At 37.5% G+C, this 27,960-nt stretch overlaps 1 protein-coding gene and 1 long non-coding RNA gene across 2 annotated transcripts; one reads left to right on the top strand and one right to left on the bottom strand.

Annotated features, from left to right (window-relative positions):
* Nucleotides 1-39: 39 nt before the first annotated feature.
* On the bottom strand, nucleotides 40-27,960 carry PPIC (peptidylprolyl isomerase C). The gene is made up of 5 exons (XM_043978412.1): nucleotides 27,799-27,960; nucleotides 13,663-13,776; nucleotides 12,968-13,061; nucleotides 2,600-2,784; nucleotides 40-1,555 (listed from the first exon to the last, which is right to left on the bottom strand). The coding sequence occupies exons 1-5, from the start codon at nucleotides 27,913-27,915 to the stop codon at nucleotides 1,427-1,429; spliced, it is 639 nt and encodes a 212-aa protein (XP_043834347.1). The 5' UTR covers nucleotides 27,916-27,960; the 3' UTR covers nucleotides 40-1,426.
* Nucleotides 3,568-12,622, top strand: LOC122736277. The gene is made up of 3 exons (XR_006354181.1): nucleotides 3,568-3,624; nucleotides 9,045-9,097; nucleotides 11,992-12,622. It is a non-coding gene; the product is annotated as an uncharacterized LOC122736277 (long non-coding RNA).

Consider the following 27,960-nt stretch of genomic DNA (forward strand, 5'->3'; position numbering starts at 1 on the left):
CAAACAGTACAATTTAAGGCTTGATTTATTGTTCTGTTAATTGTCTAGACCTAAGAAAGTGGTGGAGAAAAAGTTAATAATTTAAATTAAACTTAAAAGTATGTTGTGTGCATATTTTGTTCCAAAAGAATCAGTTGTTAAACATTTACCAGCATATTCTGGGCAGTTGCCACCCCCTCTGAAACTTTCACTGACATGACAGTGTGAGTATAGGTCAGGTAAACCAGAGAAAACTTAGAGAAAAGGTAAGGAGGAGCAGGAAGTGCAAGTTCTGAGGTCTCCTCTTACTTAGATCTTATCAGATGTCTGTCCATATATCAGTTCTTCTCTGAGCTCAGCTCTGCCATCCTGTGAGCCTTCATTTTAGCTAGCCTTCTGGTCCAAAAGAAGGTCTCTTCAGTGAGATAACTCACATCCCTTTCTTGGTGATAAAACAAAATCTGCGTTTCTGCCATCTATACCATAGTTAGGCAATAGTTTTGTCCCATAGTTACCATGTCCTAGAGACCAAGGTTTTTCAGTTTTTAACTTCCAGGTCTTCATGCAGTTTTGATGCTGCAAAACAAAACATGTCAACCACCTTTTCTCTGAGTATCTTTTCTCTGTGAGACACTTTTTCAGTGTTTCTTCCACCACTATTTATGTTCCTGCCCTCTCCATTAACAAACCACCCAAATCTGTAAGGGGCATTTCCTACAAGGGATAGTTTAAGACTGAGGCCAATAGAGATACTCAGCATGTTTCCCTCAAGTTATTCTGTTGTGCCAGTATTTTTGGCATAAAGTATAAGCAAAATGGCTCACTTTTCAAAAAAGATAAATTATACTGAGTGTTCTTTCTATTATTTTAAGGCACTTAAATATTTCTTAATTTAAAAACAGAAAAAAGCAGTTTAATAACACTTTTAATGTACAAATTATCAAACTATTTTTATTCCTATAAAAAACCCTGTAACATACATTAATTTTATTCTTCAGCTGAAAAGAACTTGTACTTAAATACAAAACCAACAATGGGGCTTTAAAATATTATGTTGATACCTTTTTCATATAACCCCATAGGGCAGCATAGGGGTTGTTATCTTTTTGGCTTATCTCTATGTAGCCTTAAAAAGAAACATAACATTCTGATAGATAGACTTTCCCCACACCTTTGTATCATACAAAGTTCCTTACACCAAAAATTTCTTAGTAAATAGCACCACATTTCTGTTACTCTCTCTTGGCATTCTTCTAAGTACCAAGTTGCTGAAATGAACAATTTTTTAAAAGTTCTTTTTGCTTGATCTATGCCACTGATTCCTGTTTCGTGAACAAATTTGCTATGCATTTTATGTGAAAAAATAAGGAACAAAAAAAAGTCACTCTAAATACCCCCAAAGTTACCCCTGGGAGTAAACGTTAGTTTTGTTCTCTTCTTCACGTTGTTACCAGTCATCAACTTCAACCACAAAAGGGTCTTTTACATTTATCTTGCCACTATTTGTAATCACACAGTCTGAAAGTGGACGGTCATGTTCATCTGTTTGTTGGAGTTCTATGGAGTGCACCACAGTCTAGAAAAGAGGGGTAGGACAGGGAGGGAAGAGATAGGCTAATGTCATTTCAGATCGAAGTTTGGGGAAAAAAATCACAAAAACACACCACCTTAATTCAGAGAGCACAAATGGGAATAGGCAGATATCTCCCACCTGACAAAAAGTTGCCTTTTGCTTTCCAATTAAAAACACTTCATTTTCTTTCATCAGAATGATTTCTACTTGCATGCCATAACACAGTGTGAGACTTAACAGGGAACTTCAACTTATGATGGTGGCTTGATGAGCACATCACAAGTTAAATACAAACATAAAGTAATGGAACAGAGACAAAATTTCAAAGCAAAAATCATCAAAATAATTGTATTTCCTAAGATACACCAATGTGAATGTCTGAAAGGTAATTTGAAACTTACTTAGAACTTAGAACTGGATCTGTACATGGTAAATAATTATCAGCTACAGCTAGTATAAATCTATGCTGAGTAAAGAGTTGTAAAATGAATAGATTAATCATCCTTAATAGCTACCCCCAAGAATATGAATAGGCCGAACACATTCACATTCACTTTATAAGTAGATAACTTTTTTTTTTTTTTTTTGCGGGGCAATGGGGGTTAAATGACTTGCCCAGGGTCACACAGCCAGTGTCAAGTGTCTGAGGCCGGATTTGAGCTCAGGAACTCTTGAATCCAGGGCCGGTGCTTTATCCACTGTGCCACCTAGCCACCCCCTATAAGTAGATAACTTTTGAAAACTAATCTACACATGATTCCAAGGCCACTAACATGTCTTTGAGATTAAAATGCAGATTCTTTTGTTACAGTGCATCTTCCATTTTTCCATTCATTTCTATATTTTTCATAAAGTGCTCAACTGTCCTTAATTTCTATTAACTACAATGTCTCCATCATTTTCCACAATTAAAGTATTATCTGAAAGTCAAACAGTTTTTCAAGAACAGGTCAAATAAGGTAGATAAATTTACTGTTAAGCATGTTTAAAATTAAACTCTATAACATGACTCATTAATATAATGTTTTTTAAAAACCTTCTAATTACCATTCCATCAATGACTTTCCCAAATACTACATGTTTTCCATCCAACCAGGAAGGCTTGGTCACAGTAATGAAGAACTGAGAACCATTGGTATCTGGCCCAGAATTTGCCATGCTGACCCATCCAATGCCATAATGCTTGAGCTTAAAGTTCTCATCTGGAAAGTTGTCTCCATAGATACTAGTACCTGAAATAGACAAAAGCAAATAAAGGTAAATATAACTACACATATGATATAGGGAGAGTTTTTTTCTTATTGATTATAGTAGAGGAAAAGTCAAGTACACTCTGTAGGGAGTTACCAATATAAAACATATTGTATTCTTTTTTTCTTTGGTTTTAGAAAAATTATACCTGATTTTATGATAAATAGCCATTCTTTAAATATGAAAATGTTTATACAATTCTTTATATGTAGATCAATTTTTAACATTGGTCAATAAAAGTTAAACACATAACACATATCTCCCCAAATCAAAACTGTAAATAAATTTCTCCCCCCATTTTTTTTTACTAAATTAAAAAATGTTTCTGTTGGATGCCAGTTTGTACAACAGAATTCAGTTGTACTTTTTATAAAGTAGAAAGAGAAAATGAAATAATTGAAGAAATTTTAAGCTGAAGAACTGGGTAGTTTTTCCAAGAAGAGGAAGCATTAAGTATTAGTTATCTAAAAATCCATGTTGAAAAATATTTAGTTCAAGTCACAGAATTTTTCTCAGTGGAGATAATGCATAATTAATTGCTTTAAATGATCATGTTGAAAGGAAAAAGTTCCTTCAGTTTATAACTTTATTGATTTTGGCAGAGGAAAGAACAAAAATGTGATTAAGAAAGGGAGAAGAAGAAGAAAAAGAAAAATGTAGAAATGAATCAGTAATTACATTTGCTAGAAAAACTATTTGTCATACAATGCCATTCTCTTTCTTCAGAAGGTGCTAATTCCAGGTTACTGTTATTACAGGGTGGAGTCAGAGAACTTGGGTTCAAATTCCAGTTCTTCCATTTGCTACTTGTATGATCTTGGGTAAGTCTCTTAATCTTATTAAACCTTAATTTCTTCATCTATAAAATGAAAGATTGGACTAGATGACTTCTACATTCCTTTTCTAATCTATGATCCTATAAATCTATTTAATTTTCTTGGATATAGTATCGACATTCAAATGTTTTGTTGTGTACCTAAAAGTATTTAGATCTAATACACTATTAGGAAACTGATTCTTTTGGACTTTTACATTCCCTTTGTATACATTTTTTTTTGGGCAAATTCTCCTAATGGATGTATGTATGTGATCTGTGGTCATAGAATATAGTGATACTCATTCTGTTCTTTTTTGAAAAAATTCTATTTAGAAGTTTATTTCCACCCCAATTACATGTAAAAACAATTTTAACGTCCCTTTTTAAAACTTTATGTTCCAAATTCTCTTCCTCCCTCCCTCCCAACTCTCCCCCTTTAGAATGCAAGCAATTCGGTGGCAGCTAGGTGGTGAAGTGGATAGAGCACCGGCCCTGGATTCAGGAGTACCTGAGTTCAAATCTGGCCTCAGACACTTAACACTTACTAGCTGTGTGACCCTGGGCAAGTCATTTAACCCCAATTGCCTCACACACACACAAAAAAGAATGCAAGCAATTCAATATAAGTTATATATGTGTAGTCATGCAAAACGTTTCCACATTAGTCAGGTTGTGAAAGAAAACAGACAAAAAAAACTTAAGAAAAAGAAACAAAAAAATATGCTTCAATCTGTGTTCAGACACCATCAGTTCTTTCTCTGGAGATGGATTTCATTTTTCATATGTCCTTCAGAGTTGTCTTGGATCATTGTATTGCTGAGAATAGCATTATAGAGAATAGTCATTCATATCTGATCATCTTACAATTGTGCTGTTACTTTCTATACAGTACATTTCACGTTGCATGAGCTCATGTAAATCTTTCCAGGTTTTTCTGAGAGCATCCTGCTCATCATTTTTTATAGCACAATAGTATTCCATCATAATCTTATCCCACAATTTGTTCAGCCATTTCCCAATTGATGGGCATCTCCTCAATTTTGAATTCTTTGCACCAGAAAAAGGCTTCTATAAATTTTTTTGTACACATAGCTTCTTTAACTTTTTGGTTTTTATCTCTTTTTAGATACTTCATGGTTTGGCCATAGTTCCTTTGGCCATAGTTCCAAATTTGGCCCCTTGGCCATAGTTGCAAATTGCTCTACAGAATATTTGAATCAGTTTACAACTTCACCAAGAGTGTATTAATGACTCATTTCCCCCATATCCCCTATAACATTTGCCATTTTCCTCTGCTGTCCTTTTATCCAATCCAATAGGTATGTGGTAGTACCCCAGAATTGTTTTGACTTGAATCTTTCTTTTTCTAATCAGTAATAAATTAGAGCATTTTTATATGGTTATAGATAGTTTTGACTATTTCATCTGCAAACTGTTCATATCTTTTGATCATTTACCAATTGGGGAATGGTTCTTATTTTAATAACTATGACTCAGTTCTCTATGTGTTTGAGAAATGAGGCTTTTATCAGGCAAACTTGTTTCAAAATTTTTTCAGTTACCATTGCTAACTGAATTTCCCTCTGTCCTACTCCCTCCCCATGATTTTTTTTTCTATTCTCTCTCTCCTTTCACCTTTCCCTCCTCAAACATGTTTTTCTTCTGACTGCCCCCTCCCCCAATCTGCCCTCCCTTCTATCACCTCCCCCCTTATCCCCTTTCTCTCCTACTTTCCTGCAGGGTAAGATAGATTACTATACCCAAATGAGTGTATATGTTATGTCCTCTTTGAGCCAATTCTGATGAGAGTAAGGTTCACTCACTCCCTAGCATTTCCCCCATCTTCCCCTCCACCAGATAAGCTTTTTCTTCCTTCTTTTATGTAAGATACTTTACCCCACTCCCCCTCTCTATTTCCCTAACTCCCAATGCATTCATCTCTCACCCACTAATTTTTAGTTTTTTTAAAGATACCATCTCTTCATATTCAACTCACACCTGTGCCCTCTGTCTAAATATATTCCATCCACCTGCTCTAATAATGAGAAAGTTCTTATGAGTTTTAAGTATCATCTTCCCATGTAGGAATGTAAACAGTTTAACCTTTTAATATCCCTTATGATTTATATTTCCCATTTACCTTTTTATGTTTCTCTAGGGTCTTGTATTTGAAAGTCAAATTTTCTATTCAGCTCATGTCTTTTCCTCACAAATGCCTCAAAGTCCTCTTTTTCATTGAATTCCCATTTTTTCCCCTGAAGGATTATACTGTTTTGCTGGGTAGGTGATTCTTGGTTGTAATCTTAGTTCCTTTGCCCTCTGGAATATCATATTCCAATCCCCCTCCAATACTTTAATGTAGAAGCTGCTAAATCTTTTGTTATCCTTTGTGGGGTTTTTTGTGTGTGTGTATTTTTTTTTTTTGGTGAGGCAATGGGGGTTAAGTGACTTGCCAGGGTCACACAGCTAGTAAGTGTCAAGTGTCTGAGGCTGGATTTGAACTCAGGTCCTCCTGAATCCAGGTCTGGTGCTTTATCCACTGCGCCACCTAGCTGCCCCAATCTTGTGTTATCCTGACTGATGTTCCACAATTCTTGAATTGTTTCTTCTGGCTGCTTGCAATATTTTCTCCTTGATGTAGGAACTCTGGAATTTGGTTATAACATTACTGGGAGTTTTCATTTTAAGATCTCTTTCAGGAGGTGATTGGTGGATTCTTTCAATTTCTATTTTACCTTCTGGTTCTAGAATATCAGGGCAATTTTCTCTGACAATTTCTTTGAAGATGATGTCTAGGCTCTTTTTTTGATCATGGATTTCAGGTAATCAAATAATTTTCAAATTATATCTCCTGGGTCTATTTTCCAAGTCAGTTGTTTTTCCAATGAGATATTTCACATTGTCTTCTATTTTTTCATTCTTTTGGTTTTGCTTTATTATTTCTTGATTTATCATAAAGTCATTAGGTTCTGTAAAGAATTAATTGTTATTTGAGGTTTTATGACCCCATCTTTTGGCTAGAATTAAAAAAAAAAAAACCTTGGCACAGGCACCGACCTGGGACTCCGCAAACTGCATGGTGCTCCACCCACTGGTTGTAGCCATTGCCATGGAGCTGGCACATCATGTCATCACCACTCACCGACACCTACGTGGGCTTGGCAAAATTATAATGATTGGAAGCCTAGTGAGGGCAGTCAAGTGACTGTCAGAGCAGCCATCCAATTGGCTGCTGGCTGTGTGTGGTCAGCCTGGGGTTTGCTTGGAAGAAGTGAGGTTTTCTGGCATTCTATCTTGAAGCTGGAAGGCAACAGGACACTGCTGTGTGTTTGTTCTCAGCTGATTCCTCAGGTTGTATAATTTCCCTTTTCCCCATTTTATTTCCTTTCCCTTGATCCTACTGATCCTGTTTGTGTTTTTTGAAGTTTGTTCTTGTTAAATAAATCCTGCTCTGTTTTGAGGGAGGCTGCCGTTCTCCTTCCTTGCCCCAATATTGCGGCGAGCCACCTAGCTAATACTCCCCAATTAAAAATTGGTCCCTACACTTCCATTTGCTCAATCCTATTTTTTAAGGAGTTATTTTCTTCAGAGAGCTTTTGTACCTCTTTTTCCATTTGGCCAATTCAGTTTTTCAAGGCATTCTTTCCCTCATTGACTTTTTGTACAACTTTTACCCTTTGGCCTAGTCTATTTTTTAAGGTGTTATTTTCTTCACTACTTTTTTGTGTCTCCTTTACCAAGCTGGTGACTTTTTTTTCCATGATTTTCTTGCATCACTCTCATTTCTCTTTACATTTTTTCCTCTACCTTTCTTACTTTATTTTCAGTCCTTTTTGAGCACTTCTATGGCCTGAGACAAATTCATATTTTTCTTGGAAGCTTTGGATGGAGGAGCTTTGACTTTGTTATCTTCTGAGGGTGTATTTTGATCTTCCTTGTCACTATAGAAAGTTTCTATGGTCAGCATTTTTTTTCTGTTTGGCCATTTTCCCAGCCTATTTCTTGACTTTTGACTCTTTGTTAAAATTGGGTACTGCTTCCAGGGTGGATGGCACACTGTCTCAAGCTTTAGGGGGTTTGCACAGCTGTTTTCAGAGATACTTCTAGGAATTTGTATGTTTTTAGTTCTTCCAAGGTGGTATGATTTAAGGAGAGGCTATGTTTACCACTCTCCTGCCCTGTGCTCTGGTCTGCAAGCAACCACAGACCTGATTTTCTGCCCAGGAACTATGAACAGATTACTGCTCCACTGTGGCTACAAACTCTGGTGTGCTAGTGCTCCTCCCCAGCCTGAGACTGCCACCCAAGACTGTGGCCTGGATCTGAGTATGGGCAAAACAACAGGGTCCCGCCTCAGCAGCAAAGAAATCCCTGTAATCTCCTTCTGGCCAATTGTTCGACTCCCTTTACCATCTATGGGCTGAGTTCCAGAAGTAGTTGCTGCTGCTGCAGATTCAGAGGCTCCCCAAGGGCTGCTCCTTGTTTGTTGTGACTGTAGCTGGGTCTGTGCTGGGTCTAGGTCTGGGGCTGCACTAGGGCTGGGGCTGTTCTGGTTCAGCCTGTGCTGGGTTGTGCTCCACTCTCACCCTGGTACAACAGACCTTTCCAGCTGACCTTCTAAGTTGTCTTTGGCGGGAAAATGATTTCACCCTGTCTTTTTGTGGGTTCTGTTGCTCCTGGAATTGTTTTATGACATTATTTGAAGGTATTAGGAGGGGGTTTTGGGGAGAGCTCAGGCAAGTCACTGCCTTTCCTCCACCATCTTGGCTCCACCCTGACACTCATTCCTTTTGAGCAGAAAGATACTGTCACTTTATTTCTAAACCTGATTCTGTATTCAAGTATTTTCAGCATATCTTCTGATAGATTTTCATCATTTAATCTAATTTTGTTTTGGTATCACTTACATTCTAAAAGTTGGGATCTCTGGCAAAAGTACATATTCAATTTGCCAAATATTACTTAATTCATTCTTCCTTTTTCCAGAATGGTATTAATTTTCATATGACTTGATATTCTTCTGAAGTAGCTGAAATAATCCTGTGGGATATGATTTATCACCTTAAGTTGACATCAAATCAGAGTGTGAATTGAAAACTTTTTACAAACTGTTAATAAAGGCATGCTCTCCCTCTAGGTGATGCACTAGATATGGAATGCTTGTGAAGGATCCTCAAAGACTTGATGATTCTGCCTCTAATCCAAGAAAACTGACAAAATTTCTTTGTTTTGCATATTAGTGAAATAACAGTGTCTCGTGTTCTGTCTTGCAACTTAACTGCTGGGTGTTGTGTTGTGTTATGCTGTATTGTATTGTTTTATATTGTATTGTATTTCATGGCTATGCCCTCTGGATGACTAAATTCTTCAGGATATCTTCTTCATTTAACACTACATTTATCTGATTATTATTTTCCTTTCCAGATTCTGTAGCCCAGGAACTTTCAAAATCATGGAAAAATTGACCTCTGTTCAAGGTCTGTACATATCAAAACTTTAATTATATCTCCCATATTAAATTATCCTCAATCTGAGGTACTTTTTAGTTCATAAAATATCCCTAGGGGAGGGTTGGGAGGACCTGGCACCTGCCCCTGTGGTGGAACCAGGCCAGGAGGTGGTAGTAGTAACAGCCAGAGAGGGCAGATAACAAGAAATTGTATTATGAAAATTCATTTTTAAATCAATTGTTTGGAACTCAACAACACCTTTTCTCAAGAGTAAAAAAAAATATGAAGATATTATACAAAAGAGATTAAGTTCTCAGAATGGGCAACAGAAACCTATGTTATACTCCTCTGGGAATGCTTCAGAGATGGTCCCTAGAATGAACTGCATCTGCTTTCCAAGAAGCAGTCTCACTAAGTTGAGATAGCTCCATCACCACTCGGGGGATGAATTATTTGACTATTGTTATGAAGCAGAGAAAAATTAAATATTACCCTTAGGCATGTGAGGCCTGCTTCTGGTGGCAGAGTACTGGAAAAGTAGAGAGAAGTTACTAAGAAGCTAATAATTTTTCCATAATCTGAAAACATGAACTTAATGTTATATACTGAGATATAAGATTCCTGCTGGAAGAAGAGAATCACAGAAGTGGGAGTGAAGCTGTATGATGTGGCACCTAAGAAAGCTAATGCCATTTTTTTCCTGTATTGAGAGGCCTAAACTCCCAGGCCTAAGGAGGGGACCTCAGCACTCTGCTCTGGTCAGACAGCCTCTAGAACATTTTGTCCAGTTGTACACACCATAGCTAAAGAATCTCACAAGGTAGAGAGCACTCAGAGGAAAGCCATGAGGATGGTCAGACAGCTATATGCCTTTATCAAGCACTAAAAATGCCAGGTTACTGTGCTAAGCACTGAGGATATTAAAAAAGAAAAAAGCAAAAATAGCCCCTGACCTCAAGGAGCTCACATTCTAATCATGGAGATAACATGCAAAAACTACACGCAAACAAGATACACATGAGGTATAGAACCAGGAACAATGGGTGGCGGTTAGAAAGAGGCAGATGTGGCTGGATGTCAGAAAAAAAGAAACTTCCCAACAATTAGACCTGTCTGGAAGTGGAAGGAGTGGCTACTTCAAGAAGTTCCATTTCCTGTGATCTCTCCAAGCAGAACTGGATGGTTACTTATCAGGTACATTATAGTGGGGATCCCTTTTGTGTATGTAATAGACTGGATGACCACTGAGGTCTTGTCCAACTCTCATAGTCTGAATTTTGACAGTCTCAGTATAAAGAAAGCTGAATTAAGTGGGTAGATGACTCAACGGTTCTCCTTGAAGAAGAAAGTAAAGAGTTACTAGACTTGGTCATCTCATACTGCCATTCTCATGACAAACAAGTAAAAAGACCATCATGAAGATAATTTCTGATTGTGAGCCAAGACCTGTTGTAGGGGCTCCTTTAATAACTCAAGCTGGCAGTGAGAAATCACTACTGGCTTCACTTAGGGTTCCCACATTAGAGAGAACCCCAGGTAAAGCAGGGGGTGGGGAATGATTTGGTAGTAGAAAACAGATACCCCATGCCAACCCTCCCCTTCTTGTGCAGTAGTCTAGAGACAAGCTGACTTTGCAAATGATTAGGTAGGAATAGTGGAACAAATAGGAATATGGGGAAAAGGAGGCTCTAGGAAGGGGATGGGAATCACTGTTAGAACATATCACATTAGGACTGAATACCTTGGAGGAAGAGGAGCTAGTTCAGAAGGTTTGAGCTCTGCTAGTCTAAAGCCTCTGGCCACCTACTCTATAGTGTGTACCTCCCTCTGAGTTAGAAGAAGAAGATACATCTCACCCTCCCCCTTTAAATCAAGCAAACAGTAATGGGGATGAGGAGTGGTCTTCAGGATGGCCCTTTCTCTAAGGGTACCATAGGCCCAATGACTATCCAATTGCCAGATGAGGGAACTAGACCATTTATGAGTTTCCTAAACTCTGGAGCCCAAGTGTCTGCAGCACTAGGATACCCATATATGAGAGACAAGAGAATTTCTCTCAGCAGCTTAAGCCCAGGTCCCACCTTGTAGGGCACCCAAGTGACTGTCACAATTATATTGAGACCATTCCAGCCAATCAAGTATAGTGGCAACCCCTCCACTGAAGAGTATCAAACTAATTGGATTATCAAGCCTAACTCAGGACTGGGGGTGGAGAGGGGAGAGGGGAGAGGGGAGAGGGGAGAGGGGAGAGGGGAGAGGGGAGAGGGAAAATAACACCCCTCTAGGCCCCATAGTGGCCAGACAGAAAAACCAACAGCTGCATATCACTTGTGTATCTGTCTAACTAAAGGGATCCTTCCCTGAGAAATCCAATTGGAATAAAATGGCTGGTCAAGCCTCCACTAAACAAATCCTCTGAATAGTATGATGGATCCATACTCAAATTTAATATGGAAATGAATACACTGGGCAGGCCTGGGCCTACTGGCCCCTACTTCACCTAAGAAGCAGCCAAGGAAGTGAGGGCTAGTTGTACTTCCTGTCAATTCCATTGCCATGTAGAAAGTGAACCCTTCAGGAAGATCTCACAGGTAGTTACAGTCATCATTTATTAACAAATGGATTATGTAGGCTTACTTTCATGACACCAGGGCCTATGGTCACAGATGTAGAGGGTGATGCAGGGAGTGGAAAGCAATCTTTTAGAAATCATTTGGTGAGGATAAATAGTTCCCAGTTGAGATAGCAGGCCATGGGACCAAGGGTATAGGGGTGGGAATATTGTGGATCATGTCCATTGGACAGTGCACCTATATAGACTAATGGGAAGAGAAGTAACTACACTTAGAAGGGAAGATATGGGCCAGTAGGAAGGAGAACTCTAGATCCTGCCCAGTAACGTTATTGCTTTATTTCCATAGGTAATACGTGACACTGGATGGGAACCAATGGAGATGTTCTGATTCCCCATTCTCATTGTTCCTGTTGATCTATTTCATTTTCCACGTGGTCTTTGATCTTGACCATCAACTATACTAGGTATATACCCCAAAAATATCAAAGAAAGAGGAAAAAGAGCTATATATGCGAAAAATTTAGAGCAGATCTTTTTGTGGTAACAAAGAAGTGGAAACTGAGGATATGTCTATCAATTGGGGAATGGCTGAACAACTTATTGTATATGAATGTGATGAGGAAATTGATAAGATATGAGGAAATAGATGATTTCAGAGAAACTCAGGAAGATTTGTATAAACTGATACAGTATGAAATGGACAGAACCCAAGTGAACAATTTATACAATAACAATAGTGCTATAAAGACAACGATTTTGAAAACCTTAGGAATTCTGATCAGCATAATGAACAACTATGATTTCACAGGACTCCTGACAAAACAAACTTCCCCCGTCCTGAGAGAGAAGTGCTGGATTCAGAGTTCAGATTAAGGTGGTTGGTTTTTTTTGTTTGTTTGTTTTTGGACAATGACGTTTCAGGAATTTGTTTTGCTTGACTATGTGTGAATAGGAGAATCTATTTTTCTTGTTTTTACAGTGGCGAGGAGAAGGAAGGAGAGAGAAAAGATGAATTTTACCAAAATAAAATAATATTTAATTTTGAAAAATTCATTTGGATATTGGTTTGAATAATTGTTATTGACAATTCCAAGTTTGTGGGTTCAGGCTTAGGCTAAACTCATTTTTTTTTTGGTGAGGCAATTGGGGTTAAGTGACTTGCCCAGGGTCACACAGCTAGTAAGTGTCAAGGGTCTGAGGCCAGATTTGAACTCAGGTCCTTCTGAATCCAGGGCCGGTGCTCTATCCACTGTGCCACCTAGCTGCCCCTAAACTCATTTTTTATATTATGCTGAGTAGGAAAGGCTAAAAGATAAAATTACCTCCAGTGCCATCTCCAGCAGTAAAGTCTCCTCCTTGAATCATGAAATCTTTGATCACACGATGAAATTTGCTTCCTTTGTATCCATATCCTTTCTAAAGAGAAAAATTTCAATTGCATTTTAAATGGTTTTATACTACTGAATAAACCCTAACAGTCAGTTATACCTGAAGTAAGAAGAAGGCTCTAAACCTAGATGAACTGACTAGATTCTTGTGATGATCTATCAAGAAAAGAAAGCCAGTAACTGACCTTAGCTAGCTCTATTTGGTCTTGTGACCTTGGACATATCACTTCCTCACTCCAGGTTTCAGTTTCCTCATTTGTTAAATGAGGGAGTTGAACTAGACAACTTCTAAGGCCCTTTCTAGCTCTAACTCTATGATCCTATGAAATGCTAAGCTATGGAGGCCAGATAGGCAGTAATATAAGTATGACAACCTCTAAATTCTTTTTTAAATTTTCTCTCCCCTTTCCTCCACCCATCCACCATCCCCTCAATTCCCAGAATCCAATGCACCAAGAATGCCTGGAAAACACAAAAATTAAAAAGGAGGATCTGCCCAATAAAAGAGCCACTGTTTCTTTGCAGCTACAGTTTTAATATCTATTTGCCCAGGGGCCCATTTTTACTTTGAAAAGTAGAAGGAAAATCCCAATTTGTATATAGTTTGAAAGAAAATAAACCAGACATACTTCTCCAGTCGCCAGAGCAATGAAATTCTCCACAGTCTTGGGTACAACTTTGCCAAACAAGCCAATTACAATTCTGCCTATGTCTTTGTCTCCAATCCTTATGTCAAAGAAGACCTGTATATATTCAAGGGCAGAGAAAAAGAATATAACAGAAGAATCATATGAACAAAATGTATAAATTATACCTCAGAGTTAAACAACGTAGACATTTTGCCTAGCAATAAACTAAAAACAGAATGTCCTTTGAGGAAATATAATTTTGATAATCTATAAAATCTATACAATCTAAAATGATTTTGAGAATATTTCATTTTATGAATGATTTTGAAGACTCAATACTCAGATTCAGCCATAATAGAATCACAATATTTATTCCTTCTTTTATTTGCTTATTCATAAACTCACCATTTATTAAGTGCATACTATGTGTGGAGAACATTGTACAAGGTGCTAGGGGGAACCAAAACAGGTATTTGCCAAGATTTTGTTTTCAGAAATTTAAGAATAAACGTTGGACCTGGGTATTATTTTCTGTTTGCAAAGGTGATATATCCAAATACTGGCAGGGAAAAAAATACTGAGAAAGGAAAAAAGAGGCAAAGCACTCAGATATCATCCAGACATACTTCTTTATTTTTTGTAGCTTCTAATAATTGTGCCAAGAACCCAATGGGCATTTTCTGACATTTGGACCACAAGAGCCTATTAGAACATAAACTTCAGAAGTGGATGGCCACTCACTGATACAAACAGAGCTGTCATTTATCTTCAGTTCTCTGCCCATACTACAGCATATGCTGTTATGCTGTTGAGAGTTTAGGTAACATTTCTTTGGAATTGTATAAATGTTGGTAAAACCATATACCTATTCAAAATGTTGAGGAAAGGTAGGGTGGGAGAGGGGTGCTGATAATTTCCACCAGAAATGAAAGTGTATCTGAAACTTAAAAAAAAAATGATAGAAGCAAAGAAAGAACAGAAGGAAACACAGATAAGCAGGCCAGCTTTAAAGGTTTCATATTGAATATACTTCAAGGGAAAAGCAAACTATAGGTAAAAGAGAGCTAAAGTTTCATGTATACCTCTATTTCTGTTCAATTTTGTATATGGAAGTGTAATTTTATTTGGTGCTTCTTAAATTCAGAATTTAAAAAAACAAACAAAAAAACCCCAGCCATTGAGCCAACTTATACAATTCATTTGTTCTCAGTGGTTCCAAAGTTATAAAAATGGAAGTTAAGCTTACTTTTAAACATTTTAAAAAGAAAACAAACACACATTAGTTGGCAAAGTGTGTTAATAGAGGTAAGACATTTTTGGACTTAGTATTTTTTAGACATTTAAATGTTGGATCTGAAATGAAACCCTACACACCTTCTTTCATGTAATCATAGTGTAACCATGATTTGGAGACAGAATGCTTGAAAAGGCCAAGGAGTCAAAGGGCATTCTATTAGTGAGTTTAGATTATATGAACCAATTTATTGCGTGAATGTGTTAAAAAAAAAGACATTTAAAAGATGGCTTTAAAAATATAAGAAGGGTTGTCAAAGAAAAAAGATGTCTTACAGTTTAGAAAAATCACTAAGTAAAGACTGTCAAGCTTTGCTTACAAGACAAGAGCTCCTGCCAATACATCAGTGCGTCTGTCACAGTATGATGTGGTATTTAGTGTTCTATGTGGCATTTTACAATTTTTACATGGCCAAAGCAGCAGGAAAATTATTATTTATATATAGCTTTATAGAACTCAGAAAAAGGAAGATCCTGCCCTTCAGAAGCAGCACTCCAGCTACAATTTAAAAAAAAAAAGAACCTGGGGTATCATTAATGTAAGACAATTTTCAAATAGATGTAGTTTCCAAGAAGGGATATAATTTTTTAAAAAGTATCTTGAGGAAACCGATCAAACTTTAGGATTCTTAAAGGAAGGCGGGTAAGTTAACTTAATTCAAAGCAAAAAGAGATTATGAAGACAATTTTTAGAAGAGAACCAAAGCTGGGGGACTGGCATGCTGGTCATTGAATTTGTCAATCAATTGCTCCAAACTTCTTAAATAAATGATGGAATTACCCTCTGATACCTTAACTGGCAGAGTATATCTCAATTGTTCCAGCTGGTTGAGGACACTGGGTCTTACTCTGTGGGCCATCTATAAAATGGTGAAACAGTTCAGGAACTAGAAAGCTTTGGGTGGAAATCTTCCAGCCAAGCCCTTAGAGGAAATTGCTAGGGGCAGGAAGGTGGGAGCAGCTCAGTCTCAGCCCCAGTCTCTCACTTCTGCCCCCAACTTGTTAGGAGGAAGAGGAGGAGGACTTTGTAAATTTTGGAGAAACAAATAATTTGAACTTCTTTATTGGCATCCTAGCAGTATTTCTGGGACAGCAGTGGCTGGCATCCATCAGTAACTGCATGAAAGCCTAGAAAAGACTAGACTCAATGAGGAAACGCCAGTTCAAATTTCCACAAAGTGCTTAGAATAAAAACTACAGTATGCCTAAGAGAAACTTTATGAGTAGCCCATGAAAGGGAGAAAGGAACTCCCAGCAGCCAGAAGCTACGAGTTACTCCTTTGCCACATGTGTTTATGTTTGAGTCCACTATCCCCTGGACTCTACATATACTTGTGGGACAGACTTTGGGGGGTATGTGTGTGTGTGTGTGTGTGACATACTTTTGGAGGAGTGTATTATACCAACTGTTCTTACTATGTTGTTATTCAGTTGTGTCTGACTCTTTGTGACCCCATTTGGAATTTTCGTGGCAAAGACACTGGAGTGGTTTGCCATATCTTTCTCCAGTTCATTTTACTGCTAAGGTAACTGAGACAAACAGGATGACTTCCCCCAGGATCACAAAGCTAACAAGTATCTGAAGCCTTCCTGACTCCAGGCCCATGCCTCTATGCACTGCATCACCTTGATGCCCATTTCTACTATACCACTTTGGTAAATACCCCTAACTAAAAGCTAATTGAGTCTGGTTAATTACTTACTAGATAATTATGGGAGGGAAAAACATCATTTGGGGGTGGGGCTTGTGAGCTAGATTCATAAGCTGAAACTAACCTGCTTTGATTTATTATCACCATGTTCATTAAATAAGCCTTTGTATAGGTGTTTCTTTTCAAATGACCTTGAATGAGAAACATGTTGAAGAACATAATGAATGGAAGGAGCCAGTGGGATGGAGGCACAATGAGTCATGAGATAATGATCAGATGATCTATTTATTTATTTATTTTTGTGCAGAGCAATGAGGGTTAAGTGACTTGCCCAAGGTCACACAGCTAGTAAGTGTCAAGTGTCTGAGGCCATATTTGAACACAGCTCCTCCTGAATCCAGGGCTGGTGCTTTATCTACTGCGCCACCTAACTGCTCCTGGATGATTTAAATAAAACCCTACACTAATGTAAGAAGACAACACTACCCATAAAAGGTCAGATCTAAGAGGTGACAATCAACTGTTCTGAGAGCCTGGGAGAGCATAGGAAATTTGACAGATACCTTGAGTCCCTGCTTGTTAAAGATGATATGAACTACAGGCTACGTGTACCTTCTTACATATAGATACAGATATAGATATTTAGATAGATAGATAGATAGATAGATAGATAGATAGATAGATAGATAGATAAAATACATATCTATCATCTATCGATCTCTTTATCTCTCTACCTATCTAATCTTTTTATCTATCTCTCTCTCTTTTTCATCTATCTATCTATCTGTATGTCAGGAACTCCCTCCTCTAATTAGAGAAGCAATCATTTTTCCCATTCAACTCCCATCAAAACAGTAGGTCTCAGGAAAGGAGGCAACACTGGGCTGTCACTACACTTAGGAAAACAACTTTCTGTTTTAATAGGGTTGGGCCTTCATGATTAGAAAACTACCCTGTAGAAAACTACGATGCATGAAAGAGTATAAAAGATGTTGTGTAGGATGACAAAGACACATAAGACATTGTGTTTACCATTAAGTTGTTCCCAATTTAGTATGAAAGATAAAAGTGCTAGTATTTTTAAAAACAGTGGAAGGCAATATATGAAGAATATCATGTATATGCTACAGACTGAAATCATTTGCAAATTATTTAAGATGAGTAATTTTGATATGGTTAATTCCGGAAAAGCAATGATCATATATTTGCACTTTTGATACTAGGCTCCTTCAGGAAGTTTGAACTTGACCACATGGAACTAGATTGATCTTGTTTCCCACCTTTAAGTAGTTCTCTCACAGTTGAGTGCTAGCATTTTTGCTATACACAGCTTTCATTATTCTCTTTGATTGAGTCATAAATATGTGATTTTTTTTTTTGCGGGGCAATGGGGGTTAAGTGACTTGCCCAGGGTCACACAGCTAGTAAGTGTCAAGTGTCTGAGGCCGGATTTGAACTCAGGTACTCCTGAATCCAGGGCCGTGCTTTATCCACTGCGCCACCTAGCTGCCCCCATAAATATGTGATTTTAAAGGATAGTATACCAAGGGAATGTACAGAAGGTATTGTTCTTAAAGAGCACCCTTCAATGACTATTAAAGATATTTCAATGCCTAATGATGTGGCATTTCAAAGATCATTTAAGATCCCAATGACCCAGATCAATTGTCCTGAAGCACAAAGGAAAGTGTGGTAGAAAACCAAAAACACCAAGAAATGACAAACTATGGTGGCAAAACTGTCAAAATAATCATAGAAAACACATAAAGACCTTCAGAGGGACCTTCCAGTTAGAAGATTGTTTTTATTTCTCTATATACTATAGTATGGCATTGGCTTCTTGAATTTAGAAGAACATGGAGAAGACCATTAAAAAAACCCCTACCTTTTAATAATTGTTATAAAGAAAGTACTTGTTATGGTTAAGACAATACAAATCCTAGAGTACCTTTTGGAAAAAGTAATTTTGCATTCAAGTCTATACTGTAAAGTTGCTGTCTAGCTATACTAAGAATCTAATGAGTGGTCACCAATAAATTAGAAGCTTTAACAAGAGTTTAGACTTTTAAATATTTATTAAAGAGCATTAGGATCTAATGATCAGAAAGAAAGGTAAAAATCTAACTATTTCTAAGAGACCCAATCATCCAACCTGCCATGGCGAGGTCAGGAACAAAAAGGATCCAATGCTTCCTTCTTCCTCCCAGAAGCCTCTCCTTGAAAACCGAAACAGCCCGTCCCCACACACACACAGCTCCAAGCTAATTGGCTGGTAGCTTTGATAGACAGTACCCAAGAGCAAATGTCACTTCCTGACACCAAGGAACTGACCTCCCAAGCAACATGGCTTGCCCTCAGATACCTTCTCCTCATGGCGGAGCTTTCCTACAGTAACTCTCTAGCAGGTGGCATCACTCCAATTGTTACAGTACCAAACTATTTTTAGAAGTCCAGGTAAGCTAGACAGATCTGAGCACCTTAATCAGACTGTAAAGCATCCACTTTTTTTTTTCTTTCTTTCTTTTTTTTTTAGTGAGGCAATGGGGGTTAAGTGACTTGCCCAGGATCACACAGCTAGTAAGTTTTAAGTGTCTGAGGCCGGATTTGAACTCAGGTACTCCTGACTCCAGGGCCAGTGCTCTGCCACCTACCTGCCCCTAAAGCATCCACTTTAAAATGTTTGGGGATTTTTTACTTTCAATAGGCTTGCAAATGTTGTCCCCATTGAGGCAATGATGAACTCTAATAAATATATAGATATAATGAAAAGAAGAATTGTTCTAAAATTAGAGAAATTTCCCAGGGGAGCTAGAAAACTGCAATCCAACCTTACACCATCTCACATGTCACAAAAAGTTAAGGAGTTTATCCAAGAGATGGAGATAACATGCTTCAATGGCCTGGAACTTATCTGATTTAAACTCTACTGAAAATCTATAGGCTGGAATCAAAGCTAGGATTAGAAAAAGGGACTGTTTGTTAAAGGTATATTTAATATCCAATGGGATAAAAGTATTTTACAAGGAAGAACTAAAGAATATTTTTAAAATCTTGGAAATTCAAAGTCCAATCATATAAAACAAGTGATTACAACAAAAGAAGAAGAATATTGCATATTAAAAGTTTTTTGAAGATGTAAACATTGTAAGATTTATAGCTGAGGTGTTCAACTATGGTAACAAACAGCAAACAAAAAAGTGCCTCAAACCAGACTAAAGCATAATCAGAAATAGTCTGAACAAAATAAATAAAAATTCAGTACAACTCAGATATTAACATAGGCAATGTTAATTTTACATTAGCATAGATGTAAATTTATGGTTTTCTAAGTCAATATGGGGATGATCAGTTTTTCTTTTAGTTTGACACCAGTGGTTTATAGTACAGTATAGCAATAATTTTAATTATTTTACTTTGTCCCAATTTATTGGCATGCCATCATAAGTGATATAGAAATACAAAAGAAGAAGGGACCCTTTACAGGTTGGATAATTAAGTAAAGTATCATCGAGGATGTAACATTTAGGTTAGACCTTAAAAAAAGTATAAGATCTGAAATGATCAAGATGTAAAAATATTCTAGGCAGTAGGAACAAAAACACAAAGCGGGCAAACCAGTATCTGTTTGAAACACAATGATTAGAGCATAATGCATGCGATAAAACCATAAAGCTGGTGATAAATCCATAAAGATAGACTGAAACCAGATAATTGAGGGCCTGGAATGCTAGGTAAGGAATTGGTGTATTTGTGATAGACTATGAGTAATCACTGTTTTAGAAAGGTTCACTTGTTTTGCAGGATAGATTAAAAAAAATGGAAGATAATAAGGCAATGAAGACCAGTTTTGTTACTTCAACAGTTAAGGTAAGAAGTATTAAGGGCTTGAACTGGTGTGGTAAAAATAAGACTAGAAAAGAAGGAAAGATAAATGCATTATGTTGGACAAGTGACACATCATTGTACTCTGTTTCTTAATCTATGAGAGAAAGGATTATTTCTCTCTTATATTAATAACCAATTAATATCAGAGGATCCATATTTTTTCCCTTTTCATTTCCTCATTCTCTAAGGTGAAATCGGTCTCTTAAGAACAGGGCTGATGATGAAACTGGATTGACATTCTCCTCAACTGGGAACACTTAGTTCTAATTAAAGAGTAAAAAGAATCTAGTCTAGGTAAATTCCAGTCCATTGTTTTCTATCCAGGCAAGCTTGGCTGGAGGTAGATCTCTCTGTCTAGATTGCCCAAGGTTGGGGGTAATATGAATAGAGAGGAGTAAGAGTGACATATCAAAATCACGTCCCCAACCACTCATTAGAACAGGTCTGCCAGCTTTCATTATAATATTCATCCTCTAATTGTCAACTAGTCAGAGTCGATTTCTGCCTGTTGGGAACACCCACTCTTCCAATGGTATATAAGTGTCAAGAGGACTCCTAGAGAGGTCTTTTGGTTTACAAGAGAAAGCCAAATGACCATCATTTTATTAATTATTCACTAGCTATAATTAATAAAATGATTAATTACCCAGAAGTATGTCTCAGATTTTTTTATACAGCACAATAAAATGAAAGGGTTGGATTACTTCTAAATTCCCTTCCAGCTCTAGGTTACTATATTGAATTCTTGGCCTTTATCACCATTCAGAAATCCCTACCTGGACATCAGCATCCTAAATTCAAGAAGTCCAAGAGAAAATTATCTCACCCCACTCCCCTCCAAACTTCCTCATTTCAGTTGCATACATCATCATTCTTAATCAATCAATAAACATTTATTAAGTGCCTACTATGCTCTAGGCACTCAAGTTTATTCTTTTCTATTCATCCTTGACTATCCCTCACCTTCCATATCCAATCAGTTGCCATTCTTGTTGATTATGTCAACCCCCTACTCAATAAATTCCAATGGCTCCCTATTGCCACCAGGACCAAATACAAATTATTTTGTTGGGTATTCAAAACCCTTCATAATATAGCCATCTCCGACCTTTCCATTCTTCCTACACCTTACTTGTTGATACATACCTTACTATCCACTAAGACTGAATTTCTTGACTTGGCATTTTCTATGGTTGTTCCCCATGTCTGGAATACTCTCCCTCCTCATCTCAACCTAATGACCTCCTTGGCTTCCTTTAAATTTCAACTTAAATCCCATCTTCTACAGGAAGCTATTCCCAAGCCCTCTTAATTATATTCCTCTTTAATGATTTCATATTTATCCTGTATGTAGTTTATTTGATTTTCATGTTATCTCCCCCAATAGATTATAATTGCGAGGGATTTGAAGAAAATAATGGATAATATTAATTCTTTTTAAAAGCTCACCAGAAAAATAGTATGGCAGAAACTAGGTACAGACTAACATCTTATACCATATATGAAGAAAAAGTCAAAATGGGTACATGATTTAGACATAAAGGGTAATACCTTAAAAAAAATTAGGAGAAGTTTACCTGTAAGTTCTATGGAGAAGGGAAGAATTTATGACCCAAGAGACAGAGAGCATTAAGTGATATAAAATGGAAAATTTTGATTATATTAAAAGTTTTTGCACAAACAAAATCAAATTAACCAAGATTAGAAGGAAAGCAAAAAGCTGGGAAACAATCACAGCAAGTATCTCTAATAAAGGCCTCATTTCTCAAATATATAGAGAACTGAGTCAAATTTATAAGAATAAAAGTGATTCTCCAATTAATAAATGATTAAAGGATATGAAAAGCTTTCAGATGAATAAATCAAAGCTATCTATAATCATGAAAAATACTCTATATCACTATTGCTTAGAGAAATTCAAGTTAAAACAACCTATAAGATTTACTATGATAGAAAAGGAAAATGATAATGATGGAGGAGATATAGGAATATTGGAAGATTAATGTTGGTGGGGTTGTGAACTGATTAAACCATTCTAGAGAGCGATTTGGAATTATGCCCAAATGGCTATAAAACTTTGCTTACCCTTTGATCTAGCAATACCACTACTAGGTTTGTATCCCAAAGAGATTTTTTTAAGGGAAAAAGCCTATCTTTTTGTGGTATTCTAAGAATTGGTAATTGAGGAGATGTCCATCAATTGGGGAATGGCTGACAAGTTGTGATATAAGATTGTAATGAAATACTAATGTGGTATAAGAAATGATGAACAGGTGTATTTCAGAAAAACCTGGAAAGAATTACATAAACTCATGCAAAGTGAAGTGAGCAGAACCAGGAGAACATTGTATATAATAATAGCAATATGATCAACTGTTAATGGCTTAGCTATTCTCAGCAATAGAATAATTCAAGACAATTCTAAAGGACTCATGATGAAAAATGGTATCCATCTTCAGAGAAAGAACTGATGGAGTATGAATGAAGATTAAAACATACTATTTTTTACATCCTTTATTTTTTGTGTTTTTTATTTGTTTTCTTTTACAACATGACTAATATGGAAATATGTTTTGCATGCCTGCACACACATGTATAACCTATATCAAATTACTTGCCTTCTCAATGAGAAGAAAGGGGAGGGAGGGAAGGAAAAAATTTGGAACTCAACATTTTAAAAAATGAATGTTAAAACTGTTTTTACATGTAATTGGGGAAAAATAAAATAGTATTAAAAATAAAAAAGGTCACCACAAGGACTTACATACCTACTTCCTAAGTCTACAAAATATTTATCAGAATTATTCTAGAAATACATTAAGAGTATTCTTGATGACTATATGTGAAGGGAACAGGCAAGGCTTTATAATTTTTTTTTTTTTGGCGAGGCAATTGGGGTTAAGTGACTCGCCCAGGGTCACACAGCTAGTAAGTGTTAAGTGTCTGAGGCCACACTTGAACTCAAGTCCTCCTGACTCCAGGGTCAGTGCTCTATCCACTTCACCACCTAGCTGCCCTAAGGCAAGGTTTTATAAATGTTAGTTTACAGAAGATCCCATATTTACAGTGACACAACTGATTGAAAAGTGCAAAGAATATAAACATACTTTTTATTTGTTGACTATAAATTAAGCATTTGAGCTGGCAAAGCACAAGCAGCCTTGAGGGCTCTCCTTCAACAAGGTGTCTCCTATTCATATTTTAATAGCATACAAGATTCCATGATAGATGCAACAACAGAGAAAACTTTGTCTTATAAATACTCTGATAATTAACATCAAAAGAGGCAGAAAAATAAAAAGACATTATCACTAAAAATCATTTTCTACCACATAGTCCAAATACAAGAATTCCCTAGAGATGGCAGGTTCTTCCAGGAGCTATTTATAGATAATACTGTACTGATTGCAGCAAGCCTAGGAACTTCCTAAGTGAGATTCAAAGTGGCTCAAGAGAATAAATATGAACAATTCAAACAAGAAAAACCAAGTGGACAAGGAAAGCCTATTGTTCAGATTGTGATTGGCAGTTGGATGGACAATTCATAGAACTGCTTCATCAGTATAAATATCTTTATACAGATACCACAGAATTGAACAGGAAGAAAACAATGAATTGCATTACCTTTGGGAAATTGCAGTGCTAAAAACACCAAGCATCTCATTGAAACAAAAACCTATCTTTTTACATCTAGTGAAATAATATGGTTATATTTTCAAAGTTATTAAATTGTTCATATCTTTGATCCAGAGATTTCAATATAAGGGTTATATTCTGTGGAGGTTATTAATACAAAGAGTCATATGTTCAAAAATATTTATAATATTTATTTATTTGTGATAATAAAAAGCTAGAAATAAAATATATGTCCTGATTATGTATGGAGAATGATCAAACAGACTATAGTAAAGTAATACAATGGGATATTATTGTGTTGTAAGGCTTGAACAACACAAATAATTCAGAGAAACTTGGGAAGACTTGTATGAAGTGGTACAGGGTAAGGAAAACAGCTAAAACATTATACCCAGTGATAACCACAATGTAAATAAAGTCAATATTGAGACCTTGGCCCAGTCAAAGAACATCTGGGCACCACATTTTAGTAAAGACAATAAATAGCAGTACAACTAGAGGAGAATCAGGACACTAAGAGGATAGGAATTCATGTCATTGTATAACCCATATCTGATTGCTTACTGCCTCAGGGAGGAGGCAGGGGAAGGAGGAAAGGAGGGATAAAATTTGAAACTCAAAACTATAAATAAAAATGTTTATTTAAAAAATGGAATTCATGTCATTTGGGGCCTAGGGAAGAGAAGACTTAGGAAGTATATGATAACTGTCTTCAAATGTCTAAAAGATTGTTATGTGTAAGACTTGTTATATTTTGCCTTAGAGAGCAGAATTCTAAGCAACTGGTGGAAAATGTAGAGAATTAGCCTTGATATTTTTGTTTAAGGGTATCACTATCCACCTATTCACCAGCTTCTCAACCTTAGGGTCATCTTCTACTCTTTAATCTCCTCAAACCCCGAGCCTCTCCTCCCATCTCTAACTCCCCCACTTTTTAAGTTGTTACCAAGTCTTACTGTTTTTCACATCTTTAGGATATATTTCCTTCTCTCCACTCATATGACCAGTACCATAATTCAGTACCTTATCACCTCTGACATGGATTATTATAACAGCTTAACTATCTTTTTAAATAGTAGGACTACTTCTATTTTCTTCCCTCACCACTCCACAGCCATAAAAATGCCAAAATAATATTCCTAAAGTAGAGATATAATGCTCCTCCCCCTAATATCATTCCCCAAATCAATCTATGGTGGCCACTTATCTCTAGGATAAAACATAAATTCCTCAGCTTGGCATTTAAAATCCTTTAGTCTTCTTCCAACTTACCTTTCCAAATTTATTTCACATTGTTCCAGCCCAAATGACACATTTGCTGTTTCCTGAACTAATTACATCTTCTTGTTTATCCCTTTGCAAAGGTTGTCTTCCATGTCTACAATGTATGGGAAATGACTAAACAAATGTGTTCCCTCCTCACAGACATCTCAAGGTTTTTAACTTCCTTAGAGGATTAAGTCAAGCCTTTCCAGAGTCTATTTGTTGTTAGTATCGTCTTACCCTCATTTATATTTGCTTAGTTTTATGCATACTGCATCTCCCATTAAGAAAGGAAGACGGCAGGGGACAGCTAGGTGGCACAGTAGATAGAGCAGCACCTGCCCTGGATTCAGGAGGACCTGAGTTCAAAACTGGATTTAGACATTTATTAGTTGTGTGGCCCAGGGCAAGTCAATTAACCCCAAATGTCTCCAAAAAAAGTATAATCATTGAGGGCACAGACTAATTTTTTTTCTATGTTAACCATTTATTGCAGTGCCTTACAAGGTGATTAATAGGTGATTATATAGCAATATAAATGTTATTATATATGTATAGCTGATTAGTTAGTAGGGGCTTAATTACTGTTTAATTGAATTGATATAATTAGAAACTTCATAATAATTAGAACTCTCAGAAAGTGGAGTGGCCTGTGTCAGGAGTGTTTACTACTCCATGGAGAGCTTCCTGCAGAGGCTGAATAACCACATGTCAGTGGTATTGTTTTTTGTTTTGTTTTGTTTTGCTTTGTAGGGCAATGAGGGTTAAGTGACTTGCCCAGGGTCACACAGTTAATAAGTGTCAAGTGTCTGAGGCCACATTTGAACTCAGGTCCTCCTGAATCCAGGGCCAGCACTTTATCCACTGTGCTACCTAGCTGCCCATGTCAGTGATACTGTAAACAGAATCATGGTTAAGGGTTAGGTTGGATTACATGACCCTTTTGAGGTCCTTTCTGATTCTTTGCAAAAAAGCACTAGGTAGAGACAAAAGACTTGCTTTTTAGTTGTGACCATGGGCACAGCTTCTCTAAGCTTCAAATTTCTTAAGTGTAAAACAAAGGGGCTGGACTAGATGAAGCTCCAAAAGTCCATAATTGCATGACACTGCTGGTTCTGTAGAGATTTCTAGTAGTAATCACGGGTTGTTGCAAATTCTGTCCACAGTATTCCTATTGTCACCACTACCACTCTCCCTCATACATTATACTTGTGAGAGGCAAGTATTTGTAAGAAAATGTCAGACCAAAAAGACTGTTTCGTTCTTTATATTTCTATCTCCAGAACCTAGTACAGTGCCCAGCACATAGTAAAACCTTCAGAAATATTTCGATTGACTACAATGTAAGACTGGGACATATTTTATTCCTTTGTGCAAAACTGGTCTCCTCTAACCATAGCCTTAAGCCATAAAGAGCTATACTCTACGTGCATATTTACCACAGTTACTAAGCATAAGTATGCTTGTAGATGTAGGTTTTTGATAATGGCCCTAATATTACAAGAGACATAACATGTTGCTACCTGGAACCAAATATTTTTGCTGAAATAAGTGCCTTCCCAGTCATGTGAGGTTAGTTTTATCCTTCATTCTTATTTTTCCATTCTTGTTCCTGAGTCCCAGAAAAGGAGTAGGAAGTACTAGTAACAGAGTTCTTCCTGTGGAAAAGGCTGAGCTGATTTGGAATACATTCCCCATAAAAAGTCATTGGGGGGTGGGGGAAGTAGGAGGAGTATATTGGTGTCAACGTAAGCATTGTAGCTTTAGTGAATATAGGTTTTTGGTTAACAGGATGGAGGCCAAACAAACTAAATACAAATTTATATATGACGTATGAAGGTATGTATGTGTGTGCTTGTATGCACACACATTTTTCCTCCCAAAACCCATATAGTCCCAAACCTACCTCCCACCTCCCTTGAACCTTTTAGCTTTGCCCGTTCCACTTTCTAGAACTCCGCTGCTGCTCCCACAACTAAGGGACCTCTCCTGATGGCTGCGGGATGCTGCAGCTCCCGGCCGCCTCGCGTAGGTGTAGCAACAGCCGCAGTGGGACCTACGCTCACGCAACTGTGCTCACCCCGCCCGCCCGCCCCGCTTAGTTAGCGGAGGAGGGCAGGCCCGGCCTGTTGCAGCTGGCAGCGCCTCTTGCTCGGGACAGGACAGCCTGCTTCTGCACTGGGCTGCAAAGAGGAGAGGAGAGGAGAGGAGAGGAGAGAGACAGCTCCTTTGCCGAAGGAGAAAAGGGTCGGGCCGGGAGTTCCTGGTCGAGCAACTGTACTGCGGTACAGTTTGGGGGAGAGGGGAGCAGGGGTTCGGGAGTAGAGTGGAGAGAAGAGGAAGAGGTGGGCAAGCACTTTCTCTCAACTACGGGCGCGGGGATCTGCTGCTCTTACTGCTCAGTCACCTTGGCGGTCACGGACGGTCCTCTTTTCCTGACGCCCCCAGTCCTTGAAGAATGCACCAGGGCGCAGAGCCCCAGACCCAGGGCGAGGGGCAACAGCAGCGTGCCGGCAGAGCGCATTTTGCGAGAGGCAGCTGAGAGCAGCAGCAGCAAGCAACAAATGGA

Source organism: Dromiciops gliroides, chromosome 1, assembly GCF_019393635.1.
Source record: "Dromiciops gliroides isolate mDroGli1 chromosome 1, mDroGli1.pri, whole genome shotgun sequence".
Taxonomy (NCBI): domain Eukaryota; kingdom Metazoa; phylum Chordata; class Mammalia; order Microbiotheria; family Microbiotheriidae; genus Dromiciops; species Dromiciops gliroides.

Excerpts from the sequence above, each read along its gene's own strand:
- PPIC (XM_043978412.1), bottom strand. The coding sequence starts at position 27,915 with ATGCGCTCTGCCGGCACGCTGCTGTTGCCCCTCGCCCTGGGTCTGGGG. Across the intron at positions 13,777-27,798 it reads GACCGTCCGTGACCGCCAAG|GTCTTCTTTGACATAAGGAT; the intron begins GTGACTGAGCAG and ends GAATATATACAG. Across the intron at positions 13,062-13,662 it reads TTGCTCTGGCGACTGGAGAA|AAAGGATATGGATACAAAGG; the intron begins GTATGTCTGGTT and ends TTTTCTCTTTAG.